Source organism: Ranitomeya imitator, chromosome 3 (genome assembly GCF_032444005.1).
Source record: "Ranitomeya imitator isolate aRanImi1 chromosome 3, aRanImi1.pri, whole genome shotgun sequence".
NCBI classification, from domain to species: domain Eukaryota; kingdom Metazoa; phylum Chordata; class Amphibia; order Anura; family Dendrobatidae; genus Ranitomeya; species Ranitomeya imitator.
In genome coordinates, this window is record NC_091284.1 from 844,682,780 (window position 1) to 844,703,238 (window position 20,459).

General features: G+C 48.9%; 1 protein-coding gene across 2 annotated transcripts in view; it reads right to left on the reverse strand.

The window, feature by feature from the left end:
- The window catches only part of RRP8 (ribosomal RNA processing 8), a 114,579-nt gene that overhangs the window by 12,833 nt on the left and 81,287 nt on the right, over nt 1–20,459 (reverse strand). The window contains exons 1-2 of one of the 2 annotated variants that reach the window (XM_069759618.1): nt 10,065–10,177; nt 3,526–3,659 (exon numbers count right to left, since the gene is read on the reverse strand). In XM_069759618.1, coding sequence (XP_069615719.1) covers nt 3,526–3,621 — 96 coding nt within the window. In that variant the 5' untranslated portion in view covers nt 3,622–3,659; nt 10,065–10,177. Of the gene's footprint in view, nt 1–3,525; nt 3,660–10,064; nt 10,178–20,459 lie in introns of those variants that run through there. The other variant, XM_069759620.1, reaches the window with a different exon arrangement.

The window sequence follows — 20,459 nt, forward strand, 5'->3', positions numbered from 1 at the left end:
TTAAAAGAGGTCTGGATACACATGATGAGAGCATTATACTGCCTCTGTACAAATCCCTAGTTAGACCGCACATGGAGTACTGTGTCCAGTTTTGGGCACCGGTGCTCAGGAAGGATATAATGGAACTAGAGAGAGTACAACGGAGGGCAACAAAATTAATAAAGGGGATGGGGGAACTACAATACCCAGAGAGTTGAGCGAAACTAGGATTATTTACTCTAGAAAAAAGACGACTGAGGGGCGACCTAATAACCATGTATAAGTATATAAGGGGACAATACAAATATCTCGCTGAGGATCTGTTTATACCAAGGAAGGTGACGGGCACAAGGGGGCATTCTTTGTGTCTGGAGGAGAGAAGGTTTTTCCACCAACATAGAAGAGGATTCTTTACTGTTAGGGCAGTGAGAATCTGGAATTGCTTGCCTGAGGAGGTGGTGATGGCGAACTCAGTCGAGGGGTTCAAGAGAGGCCTGGATGTCTTCCTGGAGCAGAACAATATTGTATCATACAATTATTAGGTTCTGTAGAAGGACGTAGATCTGGGGATTTATTATGATGGAATATAGGCTGAACTGGATGGACAAATGTCTTTTTTCGACCTTACTAACTATGTTACTATGTTACAGTGACGCCACCCGACATAACGTGATAGGCGACCCGATCAGTCCGCAACCGAGAATTGAGATGATGACATTTCTTTCTCGGGTTATTCTTCCCCAACTTCATACAAATCAAACGACTTTTTAAATCTTCCTTTCAATAAAGACGAGATATTCACATTCTGAGAATTGAAGGCCGATAATCCCCGGCTGGCGATAACGAGTATCATCACAATTTAATGTCAGCCCTATCGTCATGTGAAACTGCCGCCAATGCTTGTTCTTTCCCAGAGGAATCCCTACGTGCCCACATCATGGCCGTCCCTAAGCCAGACGGTAACCCAGAGTTCACACTATATCATCGCCCTCTCTGCTAAACACAGAGGGTAACATTGAGAGATTTAAAGGCATTGTAGCCACATTTACACCCTCCCATCTAATAGGACTTGTGGACAAACCTCCGTCGGCGTTGAAGCTTCATCAGCCCAATATTGATCACTAACGAAAACAAGCGGCCTCCATTCTTCGTCGTCATTAGTCGCTAAAAAGCTTTTCATAGAATTGAATTTATAGGAAGCAATATAAGTTCCGATTTGAAGGATACATTGTAAATTGTGAACCCACAGCCAAAGTCCTAGGACATGACCATTACTCTTAAACATTTCCATCGGCACCGGCCACCAAGGTCCACGTCTCCAACCCCATCCATGACATCCATGGAGCCTTGTGTAAACCTCCTCAGATCTAACCCGTCATTAGAGGCCTCCCCTGAGACGTCTTAATACCTAGAACAGACCTTCGCTCTGGGAGATTTGTACAATAAATTCTTTTCTTTGGTTTCATATAACAAAATTAACGAGAAGACGTAAAAAATGCAAAGTTTTAATTTAGGCCCTTATTAAAATATTCTATGAAAGGTGAATTCCCTTAGTAATGGGAGGATCCTAAAATCTGAGGGATCTACATTACTAATCCTGTAAGTTGGAGTGTGGAAGAAGATATGTTCGGACTTAAAGAAATGCAAAAAATACTCGACCAACACAAGAAAATCCCACCATCATGGACGGGTAGAAGAGCAGCCGATAACATGAGGACCGTTTGGAGATTCTATGTTTTTACATCTGGGCCCCTCTATCTACACTCATCTCTAGGATTCAGAAACTTCACAACCGACGATCCAGATACAAATAGGAAAAGAAACCTCCGAGAAGTGGAAAACCGATGGAGATAGAGGGCACAGACCCAACGTTCAGGTGTACCCATAGACGTGCGAGGCTGCACCCCCTGGACGCGGCCCTCCACCACAAAGACACAGGAGGCTGCACCCCTAGACGTGGACCTCCACCCCTAGACGTGCGGGCCCTAGATGTGTGCGTCTCCACCCCCTACCCGGGAGGCTGCACCCCTAGACGTGGCTCTCCACCCCCTAGATGTGCGGCCATAGACCGAGCCCTCCACCCCTTAGACGCGGGCTGCCTTCCCACAGAAACCGAATAATTGTCAAATTACTGATTGGAGCCAAATGGAAAAGAGCCCTAACCCCAGTATCCGTGATATCACGATACGTCACAGGTTATTACCAGCATCAGCTCGGACCACTCTGTCCCCCAATATGAGCTGCGTCCTTCACGGAGCGGCCGGCTCCACCGCGTCTGATGTCTTCACTGTCGCCCAGCAGAGAATGGAAACTTCCAACTGGGATGTCACTTTGTATCTTGGCCGCTGACTATTGTCCCCTCCTCCATCCTCTGACCATGGCTGGGCTTCCCTAAAGGTACCGTCACATTTAGCGACGCTGCAGCGATCCAGACAACGATCCCGATCGCTGCAGCGTCGCTGTTTGGTCGCTGGAGAGCTGTCACACAGACAGCTCTCCAGTGACCAACTGTGCGAAGTCCCCTGGTAACCAGGGTAAACATCGGGTTACTAAGCGCAGGGCCGCGCTTAGTAACCCGATGTTTACCCTGGTTACCAGCGTAAACGTAAAAAAACAAACATTACATACTTACATTCCGGTGTCTGTACCCCGGCGCTGTGCTTCTCTGCACTAACTGTGAGCGCCGGCCGGAAAGCAGAGCGGTGACGTCACCGCTGTGCTCTGCTTTACGGCCGGCCAGCGCTGACAGTGCAGAGAAGCAGAGCGCCGGAGGACAGACAGCGGAAGGTAAGTATGTAGTGTTTGTTTTTTTTATGTTTACGCTGGTAACCAGGGTAAACAACGGGTTACTAAGCGCGGCCCTGCGCTTAGTAACCCGATGTTTACCCTGGTTACCAGTGAAGACATCGCTGAATCGGCGTCACACACGCCGATTCAGCGATGTCTGCGGGAGTCCAGCGATGAAATAAAGTTCTGGACTTTCTGCGCCGACCAACGATGTCACAGCAGGATCCTGATCGCTGCTGCGTGTCAAACACAACGATATCGCTAGCCAGGACGCTGCAACGTCACGGATCGCTAGCGATATCGTTCAGTGTGAAGGTACCTTTAGCCTTTACCTATTGCTTCTATAGATAATCCCCGTCACCTTTTCTATCCTATTTCTTTTCCTTTCCTCCTTGCAGACGGTTTGGAGACTTTGTGTAATCTCTTTATTCTACTCTATCCATTATATATATTGTACCAGACATTGGCAGCAGAATAGTGAGAGCAGCTCTGGAGGTGACTGGAGGATACGACATGATGTAACAGCAGAATAGTGAGCGCAGCTCTGGAGGTGACTGAAGGATAAGACATGATGTAACAGCAGAATAGTGAGCGCAGCTCTGGAGGTGACTGAAGGATAAGACACAATGTAACAGCAGAATAGTGAGCGCAGCTCTGGAGGTGGTCTGTAGACGCACTGCGGTCTCTGCAGGTAGGAGTAACCAACCAGACTGTGACCCCCGACTGAGATCGAACCGACCATTACGGTGGACGTCGCACCTTCTCCCGGGAGCTGGAGGATGATTTCCTCTCTGTTATTTCTGGGCTCGGGGTCCGGACATCACCCCCCTCGTTCCACTCACACGTGTCAAACATCGCGGCGTCTCTGGGGTCACCGGAGAAGACAGAAGGACCTGCGGGAGATGAACATCAATCAGTCATAAGCTGCCGGGACCTGGGGGACGGGGAGACAGCACCCAGAACCCTCCAGGGGAGGGTGGACAGCACCCTGAACCCTCCCCCCCAAGAGAGAGGACGGCATCCAAACCCCCCCCCCAGGTGAGGATGGCACCCAGAACCCCCATGGGAGGAGGAAGGCACCTAAGACCCCCCCCGGGGGGGGGAGGGGAGGGTGGAGGAGGACGGCAGCCAGGACCCCCATGGGAGGAGAAAGGCACCTATGACCCCCCTGGGGGGGGAAGGAGGAGGAGGACGGCAGCCAGGATCCCAGCCAGGACCCCGTGGCAGAACTTCAGACCAGTGGGAATGGATCGCTGCTCAACCGCTGAGCCACTCATTGTCTGCAGCGCTCCCAGGATCCCACCCTGCGCCAATCGGCGAGTTATCACTCTCCTATAGATAAAGAGACAAAAATTTTTTTCCACTGGAAAACCCCTTTAAAGGCGGAAAGCGAGGCTCAGATCAGACTAAGGCCAGGTCGCATTTGTGAGTTCAACGTGAGAAACTGGCGAGAGTCTCTCGCCTCAATACCCGACACTCGGAGCGGAACGATCAGCTGTGTGTCTGTCTTTGCTCCGAGTGCCGGGTATTGATGCACGAGTGTGACCCCGGCCTTATGGAGGCTGCAAGAATGAAACCAACCAGAATCCGGGCAAATAACGGAGGACATAGAATCTATGGGGTCAACATCACTGAAGGGGGCTTAACTGTCTCCTCTCCAAATCGCACCTCACCACCTGCGCGCTCGACCCCATCCCATCCCACCTCCTCCCCAACCTCACCACCACCCCCCATCCCTAACCCACCTCTTCAACCTATCACTAACTTCTGGCACCTTCCCTTCTGCTTTCAAACATGCCACAATCCTGCCTATCCTTAAAAGCCAACCCTCGATCCAACTGCTATGTCCAGCTATCGCCCAATATCGCTGCTCCCATTCGCTTCCAAGCTCCTGGAGCAGCACGTCCACTCTGAACTTTCCTCCCACCTCTCATCTAACTTGCTCTTTGACAATCTACAATCCGATTTCCACCCCCATCACTCAACTGAGACTGTCCTGACCAAAATCACTAATGACCCACTTACCACCAAAGCTAACGGACAATACTCTGTACTCCTCCTTCTAGACCTGTCCTCTGCTTTCGACGCGGTTGACCACTGCCTCCTACTACAGATCCTCTCTTCCTTTGGCATCAAAGACCTCGCCCTATCCTGGATCTCCTCGTACCTTTCCAACCGCACATTCAGCATCTCCCACTCCCACACTACCTCCTCATCCCACCCTCTCTGTGTTGGAGTCCCCAAGGCTCTGTTCTAGGACCCCTACTCTTCTCAATCTATACACTTGGCTTGGGACAGCTCATAAACTCCCATGGATTCCAGTACCACCTTTATGCTGATGACACTCAGATCTACCTCTCTGGTCCAGACGTCACCGCTCTGCTCTCCAGAATTCCGGAGTGTCTATCAGCCATATCCTCCTTCTTCTCCTCTCGCTTCCTCAAACTCAATGTGGACAAATCTGAACTCATCATCTTTCCTCCATCCCACAGATCTTCCTTACCTGACATCACTACTAAAGACATCACACTTTCCCCCGTACCGGAAGTCCGCTGCCTCAGAGTAACCGTGGACTCTGCCCTGTCCTTCAAACCGCACATCCAAGCTCTTTCCACCTCCAGCTCAAAAATATCTCCAGGATCCGTCCTTTCCTCAACCCCCAATCTACTAAAATCCTTGTGCATGCTCTCATCATCTCCCGCCTTGACTACTGCAACATCCTCCTCTGTGGCCTCTCTACCAACACCCTTGCACCTCTCCAGTCCATCCTTAACTCTGCTGCCCGACTAATCCATCTCTCTCCTCGCTACTCCTCTTCTTCCCCCCTCTGCAAATCTCTTCACTGGCTCCCATTCCCTCAGCGTATCAAGTTCAAATTGCTAATACTGACCTACAAAGCCATCCACAACCTGTCTGCTCCATATATCTCTGAAGTCATCTCCCGATATCTTCCCTCACGTGATCTCCGGTCCTCCCAAGACCTCTTCTCTCCTCCACACTTATTCGCTCCTCATCCAATCGCCTCCAAGACTTCTCCCGAATATCCCACATCCTCTGGAATTCTCTGCCCCAACACGTCCGACTATCAACCACATTCGGATCCTTCAGATGGAACCTGAAAACCCATCTCTTCACGAAAGCCTACAGCCTGCACTGACCCCGCTGCCTCCTCACCACTACCGGAGCTACCGCCTCACCGACACCGGAGCTACCGCCCTGTACACTGTATATAGTATATATAGAGATATTTCACCGCCCTGTACACTGTATACAGTATATATGGGGTATTACACCGCCCCGTACCCTGTATACAGTATATATAGAGATATTACACCACCCTGTACACTGTATACAGTATATATAGAGATATTACACCGCCCCGTACCCTGTATACAGTATATATGGGGTATTACACCGTCCTGTACCCTGAATACAGTATATATAGAGATATTACACCGCCCTGTACACTGTATACAGTATATATAGAGATATTACACCGCCCCGTACCCTGTATACAGTATATATAGAGGTATTACACCGCCCTGTACACTGTATACAGTATATATAGAGGTATTACACCACCCTGTACACTGTATATAGTATATATAGAGGTATTACACCGTCCCGTACCCTGTATACAGTATATATAGAGATATTACACCGCCCCGTACCCTGTATACAGTATATATAGAGATATTACACCGCCCTGTACCCTGTATACAGTATATATAGAGGTATTACACCGCCCTGTACACTGTATACAGTATATATAGAGGTATTACACCACCCTGTACACTGTATATAGTATATATAGAGGTATTACACCACCCTGTACCCTGTATACAGTATATATAGAGGTATTACACCGCCCTGTACACTGTATACAGTATATATAGAGGTATTACACCACCCTGTACACTGTATATAGTATATATAGAGGTATTACACCGTCCCGTACCCTGTATACAGTATATATAGAGATATTACACCGCCCCGTACCCTGTATACAGTATATATAGAGATATTACACCGCCCTGTACCCTGTATACAGTATATATAGAGGTATTACACCGCCCTGTACACTGTATACAGTATATATAGAGGTATTACACCACCCTGTACACTGTATATAGTATATATAGAGGTATTACACCGCCCTGTACACTGTATACAGTATATATAGAGGTATTACACCACCCTGTACCCTGTATACAGTATATATGGGGTATTACACCGCCCTGTACTCTGTATACAGTATATATAGAGGTATTACACCGCCCCGTACCCTGTATACAGTATATATAGAGATATTACACCGTCCTGTACACTGTATACAGTATATATAGAGGTATTACACCGTCCTGTACCCTGTATACAGTATATATAGAGGTATTACACCGCCCCGTACCCTGTATACAGTATATATAGAGATATTACACCGTCCTGTACCCTGTATACATAGAGGTATTACACCGTCCTGTACCCTGTATATAGTATATATAGAGGTATTACACCGCCCCGTACCCTGTATATAGTATATATAGAGGTATTACACCGTCCTGTACCCTGTATATAGTATATATAGAGGTATTACACCGTCCTGTACCCTGTATACAGTATATATAGAGGTATTACACCACCCTGTACACTGTATATAGTATATATAGAGGTATTACACCGTCCCGTACCCTGTATACAGTATATATAGAGATATTACACCGCCCTGTACACTGTATACAGTATATATAGAGATATTTCACCGCCCTGTACACTGTATACAGTATATATGGGGTATTACACCGCCCTGTACCCTGTATACAGTATATATGGGGTATTACTCTGTCCTGTACCCTGTATACAGTATATATAGAGATATTACACCGCCCTGTACACTGTATATAGTATATATAGAGGTATTACACCGCCCCGTACCCTGTATACAGTATATATAGAGGTATTACACCACCCTGTACACTGTATACAGTATATATAGATATTACACCGCCCTGTACCCTGTATACAGTATATATAGAGATATTACACCGCCCTGTACCCTGTATACAGTATATATAGAGGTATTACACCGTCCTGTACCCTGTATACAGTATATATGGGGTATTACACCGCCCTGTACCCTGTATACAGTATATATAGAGGTATTACACCGCCCTGTACCCTGTATACAGTATATATAGAGGTATTACACCACCCTGTACACTGTATATAGTATATATAGAGGTATTACACCACCCCGTACCCTGTATACTGTATATATGGGGTATTACACCGCCCTGTACCCTGTATACAGTATATATAGAGGTATTACACCGCCCTGTACCCTGTATACAGTATATATAGAGGTATTACACCGTCCTGTACCCTGTATACAGTATATATGGGGTATTACACCGCCCTGTACCCTGTATACAGTATATATAGAGGTATTACACCGCCCTGTACCCTGTATACAGTGTATATATAGAGATATTACACCGTCCTGTACACTGTATACAGTATATATAGAGATATTACACCGCCCCGTACCCTGTATACAGTATATATAGAGGTATTACATCGCCCTGTACACTGTATACAGTATATACGGGGGTATTACACCGCCCTGTACCCTGTATACAGTATATATAGAGGTATTACACCGTCCTGTACCCTGTATACAGTATATATAGAGATATTACACCGCCCTGTACACTGTATACAGTATATATAGAGGTATTACACCGTCCTGTACCCTGTATATAGTATATATAGAGGTATTACACCGCCCCGTACCCTGTATACAGTATATATAGAGGTATTACACCGTCCTGTACCCTGTATACAGTATATATGGGGTATTACACCGCCCCGTACCCTGTATACAGTATATATAGAGATATTACACCGCCCTGTACACTGTATACAGTATATATAGAGGTATTACACCGTCCTGTACCCTGTATATAGTATATATAGAGGTATTACACCGCCCCGTACCCTGTATACAGTATATATAGAGGTATTACACCGTCCTGTACCCTGTATACAGTATATATGGGGTATTACACCGTCCTGTACCCTGTATACAGTATAGAGATATTACACCGCCCTGTACACTGTATACAGTATATATAGAGGTATTACACCGTCCTGTACCCTGTATACAGTATATATAGAGGTATTACACCGTCCTGTACCCTGTATACAGTATATATAGAGGTATTACACCGTCCTGTACACTGTATACAGTATATATAGAGGTATTACACCACCCTGTACCCTGTATACAGTATATATAGAGGTATTACACCACCCTGTACCCTGTATACAGTATATATAGAGGTATTACACCACCCTGTACACTGTATACAGTATATATAGAGATATTACACCACCCTGTACCCTGTATACAGTATATATAGAGATATTACACCACCCTGTACCCTGTATACAGTATATATAGAGATATTACACCGCCCCGTACCCTGTATACAGTATATATAGAGATATTACACCGCCCTGTACCCTGTATACAGTATATATAGAGGTATTACACCACCCTGTACACTGTATACAGTATATATAGAGATATTACACCACCCTGTACCCTGTATACAGTATATATAGAGATATTACACCACCCTGTACCCTGTATACAGTATATATAGAGATATTACACCGCCCCGTACCCTGTATACAGTATATATAGAGGTATTACACCGCCCCGTACCCTGTATACAGTATATATAGAGATATTACACCGTCCTGTACCCTGTATACAGTATATATAGAGATATTACACCGGACCGTACCCTGTATACAGTATATATAGAGGTATTACACCACCCTGTACACTGTATACAGTATATATAGAGATATTACACCACCCTGTACCCTGTATACAGTATATATAGAGATATTACACCACCCTGTACCCTGTATACAGTATATATAGAGATATTACACCGCCCCGTACCCTGTATACAGTATATATAGAGGTATTACACCGTCCTGTACCCTGTATACAGTATATATAGAGGTATTACACCGCCCCGTACCCTGTATACAGTATATATAGAGCTATTACACCGCCCCGTACCCTGTATACAGTATATATAGAGGTATTACACCACCCTGTACCCTGTATATAGTATATATAGAGGTATTACACCGCCCTGTACCCTGTATACAGTATATATGGGGTATTACACCGCCCCGTACCCTGTATACAGTATATATAGAGGTATTACACCGCCCCGTACCCTGTATACCGTATATACACGTGCTCGGCCATCACTCACGGTTCAGCGCTGCTTCCTGCTGCTCTCAGGATCCTCCATGTGTGATGACCATAGAGAGGCCGGGCAGACAGAGCGGCTGCACATTATAATCATAGAGCTCCAGGTATATAGAGCAGCTCTGTGCCGGGCGGCTCCCCCTGCTGGTGGAGGACCGCACTGATTTATTCACAGGAGATGCTGGGATGTTGGCGCTGCAGGGTGGGTGACGTCACTCGGTCACGTGGCTGCTCATAGCGATCTGGTCACTTCTCACTCATTGATAAGAAAAAGAGCAAAGAGATCAAATCCCCCATAACTGAGTCACCACAGATCCCCCATAACTGAGTCACCACAGATCCCCCATAACGGAGTCACCACAGATCCCCCATAACAGAGTCACCACAGATCCCCATAACAGAGTCACCACAGATCCCCATAACAGAGTCACCACAGATCCCCCATAACAGAGTCACCACAGATCCCCCATAACAGAGTCACCACAGATCCCCATAACAGAGTCACCACAGATCCCCCATAACAGAGTCACCACAGATCCCCCATAACAGAGTCACCACAGATCCCCCATAACAGTGTCACCACAGATCCCCATAACAGAGTCACCACAGATCCCCCATAACAGAGTCACCACAGATCCCCCATAACAGAGTCACCACAGATCCCCCATAACAGAGTCACCACAGATCCCCCATAACAGTGTCACCACAGATCCCCATAACAGAGTCACCACAGATCCCCCATAACAGTGTCACCACAGATCCCCCATAACAGTGTCACCACAGATCCCCATAACAGAGTCACCACAGATCCCCCATAACAGAGTCACCACAGATCCCCCATAACAGAGTCACCACAGATCCCCCATAACAGTGTCACCACAGATCCCCCATAACAGAGTCACCACAGATCCCCATAACTGAGTCACCACAGATCCCCCATAACGGAGTCACCACAGATCCCCCATAACAGAGTCACCACAGATCCCCCATAACAGAGTCACCACAGATCCCCCATAACAGTGTCACCACAGATCCCCCATAACAGTGTCACCACAGATCCCCCATAACTGAGTCACCACAGATCCCCCATAACGGAGTCACCACAGATCCCCATAACAGTGTCACCACAGATCCCCATAACAGTGTCACCACAGATCCCCCATAACAGTGTCACCACAGATCCCCATAACAGAGTCACCACAGATCCCCCATAACAGAGTCACCACAGATCCCCCATAACAGAGTCACCACAGATCCCCCATAACAGTGTCACCACAGATCCCCCATAACAGAGTCACCACAGATCCCCATAACTGAGTCACCACAGATCCCCCATAACGGAGTCACCACAGATCCCCCATAACAGAGTCACCACAGATCCCCCATAACAGAGTCACCACAGATCCCCCATAACAGTGTCACCACAGATCCCCCATAACAGTGTCACCACAGATCCCCCATAACTGAGTCACCACAGATCCCCCATAACAGAGTCACCACAGATCCCCATAACAGAGTCACCACAGATCCCCCATAACAGTGTCACCACAGATCCCCATAACAGAGTCACCACAGATCCCCATAACAGAGTCACCACAGATCCCCATAACGGAGTCACCACAGATCCCCCATAACAGTGTCACCACAGATCCCCCATAACAGTGTCACCACAGATCCCCATAACAGTGTCACCACAGATCCCCATAACAGAGTCACCACAGATCCCCCATAACAGTGTCACCACAGATCCCCATAACAGAGTCACCACAGATCCCCATAACAGAGTCACCACAGATCCCCATAACGGAGTCACCACAGATCCCCCATAACAGTGTCACCACAGATCCCCCATAACAGAGTCACCACAGATCCCCCATAACAGTGTCACCACAGATCCCCATAACAGAGTCACCACAGATCCCCATAACAGAGTCACCACAGATCCCCATAACGGAGTCACCACAGATCCCCCATAACAGTGTCACCACAGATCCCCATAACAGAGTCACCACAGATCCCCCATAACAGAGTCACCACAGATCCCCCATAACAGAGTCACCACAGATCCCCCATAACAGTGTCACCACAGATCCCCCATAACAGAGTCACCACAGATCCCCATAACTGAGTCACCACAGATCCCCCATAACGGAGTCACCACAGATCCCCCATAACAGAGTCACCACAGATCCCCCATAACAGAGTCACCACAGATCCCCCATAACAGTGTCACCACAGATCCCCCATAACAGTGTCACCACAGATCCCCCATAACTGAGTCACCACAGATCCCCCATAACGGAGTCACCACAGATCCCCATAACAGAGTCACCACAGATCCCCATAACGGAGTCACCACAGATCCCCATAACAGAGTCACCACAGATCCCCATAACAGAGTCACCACAGATCCCCATAACAGAGTCACCACAGATCCCCCATAACAGTGTCACCACAGATCCCCATAACGGAGTCACCACAGATCCCCCATAACAGTGTCACCACAGATCCCCATAACAGAGTCACCACAGATCCCCATAACAGAGTCACCACAGATCCCCATAACAGTGTCACCACAGATCCCCCATAACAGTGTCACCACAGATCCCCATAACAGAGTCACCACAGATCCCCATAACAGTGTCACCACAGATCCCCATAACAGTGTCACCACAGATCCCCATAACAGTGTCACCACAGATCCCCATAACAGAGTCACCACAGATCCCCCATAACAGTGTCACCACAGATCCCCATAACGGAGTCACCACAGATCCCCATAACAGTGTCACCACAGATCCCCATAACAGAGTCACCACAGATCCCCATAACAGAGTCACCACAGATCCCCCATAACAGAGTTACCACAGATCCCCATAACAGAGTCACCACAGATCCCCATAACAATCTCACCACAGATCCCCCATAACAGAGTCACCACAGATCCCCCATAACAGTGTCACCACAGATCCCCATAACAGTGTCACCACAGATCCCCATAACAGTGTCACCACAGATCCCCATAACAGTGTCACCACAGATCCCCCATAACGGAGTCACCACAGATCCCCATAACAGTGTCACCACAGATCCCCATAACAGTGTCACCACAGATCCCCCATAACGGAGTCACCACAGATCCCCATAACAGTGTCACCACAGATCCCCATAACAGTGTCACCACAGATCCCCCATAACAGAGTCACCACAGATCCCCATAACTGAGTCACCACAGATCCCCCATAACGGAGTCACCACAGATCCCCATAACAGTGTCACCACAGATCCCCCATAACAGAGTCACCACAGATCCCCCATAACTGAGTCACCACAGATCCCCCATAACGGAGTCACCACAGATCCCCATAACAGTGTCACCACAGATCCCCATAACAGTGTCACCACAGATCCCCATAACAGAGTCACCACAGATCCCCCATAACAGTGTCACCACAGATCCCCATAACAGAGTCACCACAGATCCCCATAACAGTGTCACCACAGATCCCCATAACAGAGTCACCACAGATCACCATAACAGAGTCACCACAGATCCCCATAACAGAGTCACCACAGATCCCCCATAACAGTGTCACCACAGATCCCCATAACGGAGTCACCACAGATCCCCCATAACAGTGTCACCACAGACCCCATAACAGAGTCACCACAGATCCCCCATAACAGTGTCACCACAGATCCCCATAACAGAGTCACCACAGATCCCCATAACAGTGTCACCACAGATCCCCATAACAGTGTCACCACAGATCCCCATAACAGTGTCACCACAGATCCCCATAACAGAGTCACCACAGATCCCCCATAACAGTGTCACCACAGATCCCCATAACGGAGTCACCACAGATCCCCATAACAGTGTCACCACAGATCCCCATAACAGAGTCACCACAGATCCCCATAACAGAGTCACCACAGATCCCCCATAACAGAGTCACCACAGATCCCCCATAACAGTGTCACCACAGATCCCCCATAACAGAGTCACCACAGATCCCCCATAACGGAGTCACCACAGATCCCCATAACAGTGTCACCACAGATCCCCCATAACAGTGTCACCACAGATCCCCCATAACAGTGTCACCACAGATCCCCCATAACAGAGTCACCACAGATCCCCCATAACAGAGTCACCACAGATCCCCCATAACAGTGTCACCACAGATCCCCCATAACAGAGTCACCACAGATCCCCCATAACAGAGTCACCACAGATCCCCATAACAGTGTCACCACAGATCCCCCATAACAGAGTCACCACAGATCCCCCATAACAGAGTCACCACAGATCCCCATAACAGTGTCACCACAGATCCCCCATAACAGAGTCACCACAGATCCCCCATAACGGAGTCACCACAGATCCCCATAACAGTGTCACCACAGATCCCCCATAACAGAGTCACCACAGATCCCCCATAACAGAGTCACCACAGATCCCCATAACAGAGTCACCACAGATCCCCATAACAGTGTCACCACAGATCCCCCATAACAGTGTCACCACAGATCCCCCATAACAGAGTCACCACAGATCCCCCATAACAGAGTCACCACAGATCCCCCATAACTGAGTCACCACAGATCCCCCATAACAGTGTCACCACAGATCCCCATAACAGAGTCACCACAGATCCCCATAACAGAGTCACCACAGATCCCCCATAACAGAGTCACCACAGATCCCCCATAACAGTGTCACCACAGATCCCCCATAACAGAGTCACCACAGATCCCCCATAACAGAGTCACCACAGATCCCCATAACAGTGTCACCACAGATCCCCCATAACAGAGTCACCACAGATCCCCCATAACGGAGTCACCACAGATCCCCATAACAGTGTCACCACAGATCCCCCATAACAGAGTCACCACAGATCCCCCATAACAGAGTCACCACAGATCCCCATAACAGTGTCACCACAGATCCCCATAACAATCTCACCACAGATCCCCCATAACAGAGTCACCACAGATCCCCCATAACAGTGTCACCACAGATCCCCCATAACAGAGTCACCACAGATCCCCCATAACAGAGTCACCACAGATCCCCCATAACAGAGTCACCACAGATCCCCATAACAGTGTCACCACAGATCCCCCATAACAGAGTCACCACAGATCCCCCATAACAGTGTCACCACAGATCCCCATAACAGAGTCACCACAGATCCCCATAACAGTGTCACCACAGATCCCCCATAACAGAGTCACCACAGATCCCCCATAACAGTGTCACCACAGATCCCCCATAACAGTGTCACCACAGATCCCCATAACAGAGTCACCACAGATCCCCCATAACAGAGTCACCACAGATCCCCCATAACTGAGTCACCACAGATCCCCCATAACAGTGTCACCACAGATCCCCATAACAGAGTCACCACAGATCCCCATAACAGAGTCACCACAGATCCCCCATAACAGAGTCACCACAGATCCCCATAACAGTGTCACCACAGATCCCCATAACAGAGTCACCACAGATCCCCCATAACAGTGTCACCACAGATCCCCCATAACAGAGTCACCACAGATCCCCCATAACAGAGTCACCACAGATCCCCCATAACGGAGTCACCACAGATCCCCACAGATCCCCCATAACAGAGTCACCACAGATCCCCCATAACAGAGTCACCACAGATCCCCCATAACGGAGTCACCACAGATCCCCATAACAGAGTCACCACAGATCCCCATAACAGTGTCACCACAGATCCCCATAACAGTGTCACCACAGATCCCCCATAACAGAGTCACCACAGATCCCCATAACAGAGTCACCACAGATCCCCCATAACGGAGTCACCACAGATCCCCATAACAGTGTCACCACAGATCCCCATAACAGTGTCACCACAGATCCCCCATAACAGTGTCACCACAGATCCCCCATAACAGTGTCACCACAGATCCCCCATAACAGAGTCACCACAGATCCCCCATAACAGAGTCACCACAGATCCCCATAACAGTGTCACCACAGATCCCCCATAACAGTGTCACCACAGATCCCCCATAACAGTGTCACCACAGATCCCCATAACAGTGTCACCACAGATCCCCCATAACAGTGTCACCACAGATCCCCCATAACAGTGTCACCACAGATCCCGATAACAGAGTCACCACAGATCCCCCATAACAGTGTCACCACAGATCCCCCATAACAGTGTCACCACAGATCCCCATAACAGTGTCACCACAGATCCCCCATAACAGTGTCACCACAGATCCCCCATAACAGTGTCACCACAGATCCCCCATAACAGAGTCACCACAGATCCCCCATAACAGTGTCACCACAGATCCCGATAACAGAGTCACCACAGATCCCCCATAACAGAGTCACCACAGATCCCCCATAACAGTGTCACCACAGATCCCCCATAACAGTGTCACCACAGATCCCCATAACAGTGTCACCACAGATCCCCCATAACAGTGTCACCACAGATCCCCCATAACAGTGTCACCACAGATCCCCATAACAGTGTCACCACAGATCCCCCATAACAGTGTCACCACAGATCCCCCATAACAGTGTCACCACAGATCCCCATAACAGTGTCACCACAGATCCCCCATAACAGTGTCACCACAGATCCCCCATAACAGTGTCACCACAGATCCCCATAACAGTGTCACCACAGATCCCCCATAAAAGTGTCACCACAGATCCCCATAACAGTGTCACCACAGATCCCCCATAACAGTGTCACCACAGATCCCCCATAACAGTGTCACCACAGATCCCCTATAACAGTGTCACCACAGATCCCCCATAACAGAGTCACCACAGATCCCCCATAACAGAGTCACCACAGATCCCCCATAACAGAGTCACCACAGATCCCCCATAACAGTGTCACCACAGATCCCGATAACAGAGTCACCACAGATCCCCATAACAGTGTCACCACAGATCCCCCATAACAGAGTCACCACAGATCCCCCATAACAGTGTCACCACAGATCCCCCATAACAGAGTCACCACAGATCCCCATAACAGTGTCACCACAGATCCCCCATAACAGTGTCACCACAGATCCCCCATAACAGTGTCACCACAGATCCCCATAACAGTGTCACCACAGATCCCCCATAACAGTGTCACCACAGATCCCCCATAACAGTGTCACCACAGATCCCCCATAACAGAGTCACCACAGATCCCCCATAACAGAGTCACCACAGATCCCCATAACAGTGTCACCACAGATCCCCCATAACAGTGTCACCACAGATCCCCCATAACAGAGTCACCACAGATCCCCATAACAGTGTCACCACAGATCCCCATAACAGAGTCACCACAGATCCCCATAACAGAGTCACCACAGATCCCCAATAACAGTGTCACCACAGATCCCCCATAACAGAGTCACCACAGATCCCCCATAACAGTGTCACCACAGATCCCCATAACAGAGTCACCACAGATCCCCATAACAGTGTCACCACAGATCCCCCATAACAGTGTCACCACAGATCCCCCATAACAGAGTCACCACAGATCCCCCATAAGAGTCACCACAGATCCCCCATAACAGAGTCACCACAGATTCCCCATAACAGTGTCACCACAGATCCCCCATAACAGTGTCACCACAGATCCCCCATAACAGAGCCACCACAGATCCCCATAACAGTGTCACCACAGATCCCCCATAACAGTGTCACCACAGATCCCCCATAACAGTGTCACCACAGATCCCCATAACAGTGTCACCACAGATCCCCCATAACAGTGTCACCACAGATCCCCCATAACAGTGTCACCACAGATCCCCCATAACAGTGTCACCACAGATCCCCCATAACAGAGTCACCACAGATCCCCCATAACAGTGTCACCACAGATCCCCCATAACAGTGTCACCACAGATCCCCCATAACAGAGTCACCACAGATCCCCCATAACAGAGTCACCACAGATCCCCCATAACAGAGTCACCACAGATCCCCCATAACAGTGTCACCACAGATCCCCCATAAGTGTCACCACAGATCCCCCATAACAGAGTCACCACAGATCCCCATAACAGTGTCACCACAGATCCCCCATAACAGTGTCACCACAGATCCCCCATAACAGTGTCACCACAGATCCCCATAACAGTGTCACCACAGATCCCCCATAACAGTGTCACCACAGATCCCCCATAACAGTGTCACCACAGATCCCCCATAACAGTGTCACCACAGATCCCCCATAACAGAGTCACCACAGATCCCCCATAACAGAGTCACCACAGATCCCCATAACAGTGTCACCACAGATCCCCCATAACAGTGTCACCACAGATCCCCCATAACAGAGTCACCACAGATCCCCATAACAGTGTCACCACAGATCCCCATAACAGAGTCACCACAGATCCCCATAACAGAGTCACCACAGATCCCCAATAACAGTGTCACCACAGATCCCCCATAACAGTGTCACCACAGATCCCCCATAACAGTGTCACCACAGATCCCCCATAACAGTGTCACCACAGATCCCCCATAACAGAGTCACCACAGATCCCCCATAAGTGTCACCACAGATCCCCCATAACAGTGTCACCACAGATCCCCCATAACAGAGTCACCACAGATCCCCCATAACAGTGTCACCACAGATCCCCATAACAGTGTCACCACAGATCCCCATAACAGTCACCACAGATCCCCCATAACAGTGTCACCACAGATCCCCCATAACAGAGTCACCACAGATCCCCATAACAGTGTCACCACAGATCCCCATAACAGTGTCACCACAGATCCCCCATAACAGAGTCACCACAGATCCCCCATAACAGAGTCACCACAGATCCCCCATAACAGTCACCACAGATCCCCCATAACAGTGTCACCACAGATCCCCCATAACAGAGTCACCACAGATCCCCATAACAGTGTCACCACAGATCCCCATAACAGTGTCACCACAGATCCCCCATAACAGAGTCACCACAGATCCCCCATAACAGAGTCACCACAGATCCCCCATAACAGAGTCACCACAGATCCCCCATAATAGAGTCACCACAGATCCCCATAACAGTGTCACCACAGATCCCCCATAACAGAGTCACCACAGATCCCCATAACAGAGTCACCACAGATCCCCATAACAGAGTCACCACAGATCCCCCATAACAGAGTCACCACAGATCCCCCATAACAGTGTCACCACAGATCCCCCATAACAGAGTCACCACAGATCCCCATAACAATCTCACCACAGATCCCCCATAACAGAGTCACCACAGATCCCCATAACAGAGTCACCACAGATCCCCCATAACAATCTCACCACAGATCCCCCATAACAGTGTCACCACAGACCCCATAATAGAGTCACCACAGATCCCCATAACAGTGTCACCACAGATCCCCCATAACAATCTCACCACAGATCCCCCATAACAGAGTCACCACAGATCCCCCATAACAGAGTCACCACAGATCCCCCATAACAGAGTCACCACAGATCCCCCATAACAGAGTCACCACAGATCCCCCATAACAGAGTCACCACAGATCCCCCATAATAGAGTCACCACAGATCCCCATAACAGTGTCACCACAGATCCCCATAACAGTGTCACCACAGATCCCCCATAACAGTGTCACCACAGATCCCCATAACAGTGTCACCACAGATCCCCCATAACAGAGTCACCACAGATCCCCCATAACAGAGTCACCACAGATCCCCCATAACAGTGTCACCACAGATCCCCCATAACAGTGTCACCACAGATCCCCCATAACAGTGTCACCACAGATCCCCCATAACAGAGTCACCACAGATCCCCATAACAGTGTCACCACAGATCCCCCATAACAGTGTCACCACAGATCCCCCATAACAGAGTCACCACAGATCCCCCATAACAGTGTCACCACAGATCCCCCATAACAGAGTCACCACAGATCCCCCATAATAGAGTAACCACAGATCCCCATAACAGTGTCACCACAGATCCCCATAACAGTCACCACAGATCCCCATAACAGTGTCACCACAGATCCCCCATAACAGTCACCACAGATCCCCATAACAGTGTCACCACAGATCCCCCATAACAGAGTCACCACAGATCCACCATAACAGTGTCACCACAGATCCCCATAACAGTGTCACCACAGATCCCCCATAACAGAGTCACCACAGATCCCACATAACAGAGTCACCACAGATCCCCCATAACAGAGTCACCACAGATCCCCATAACAGTGTCACCACAGATCCCCCATAACAGAGTCACCACAGATCCCCATAACAGAGTCACCACAGATCCCCATAACAGAGTCACCACAGATCCCCCATAACAGAGTCACCACAGATCCCCCATAACAGTGTCA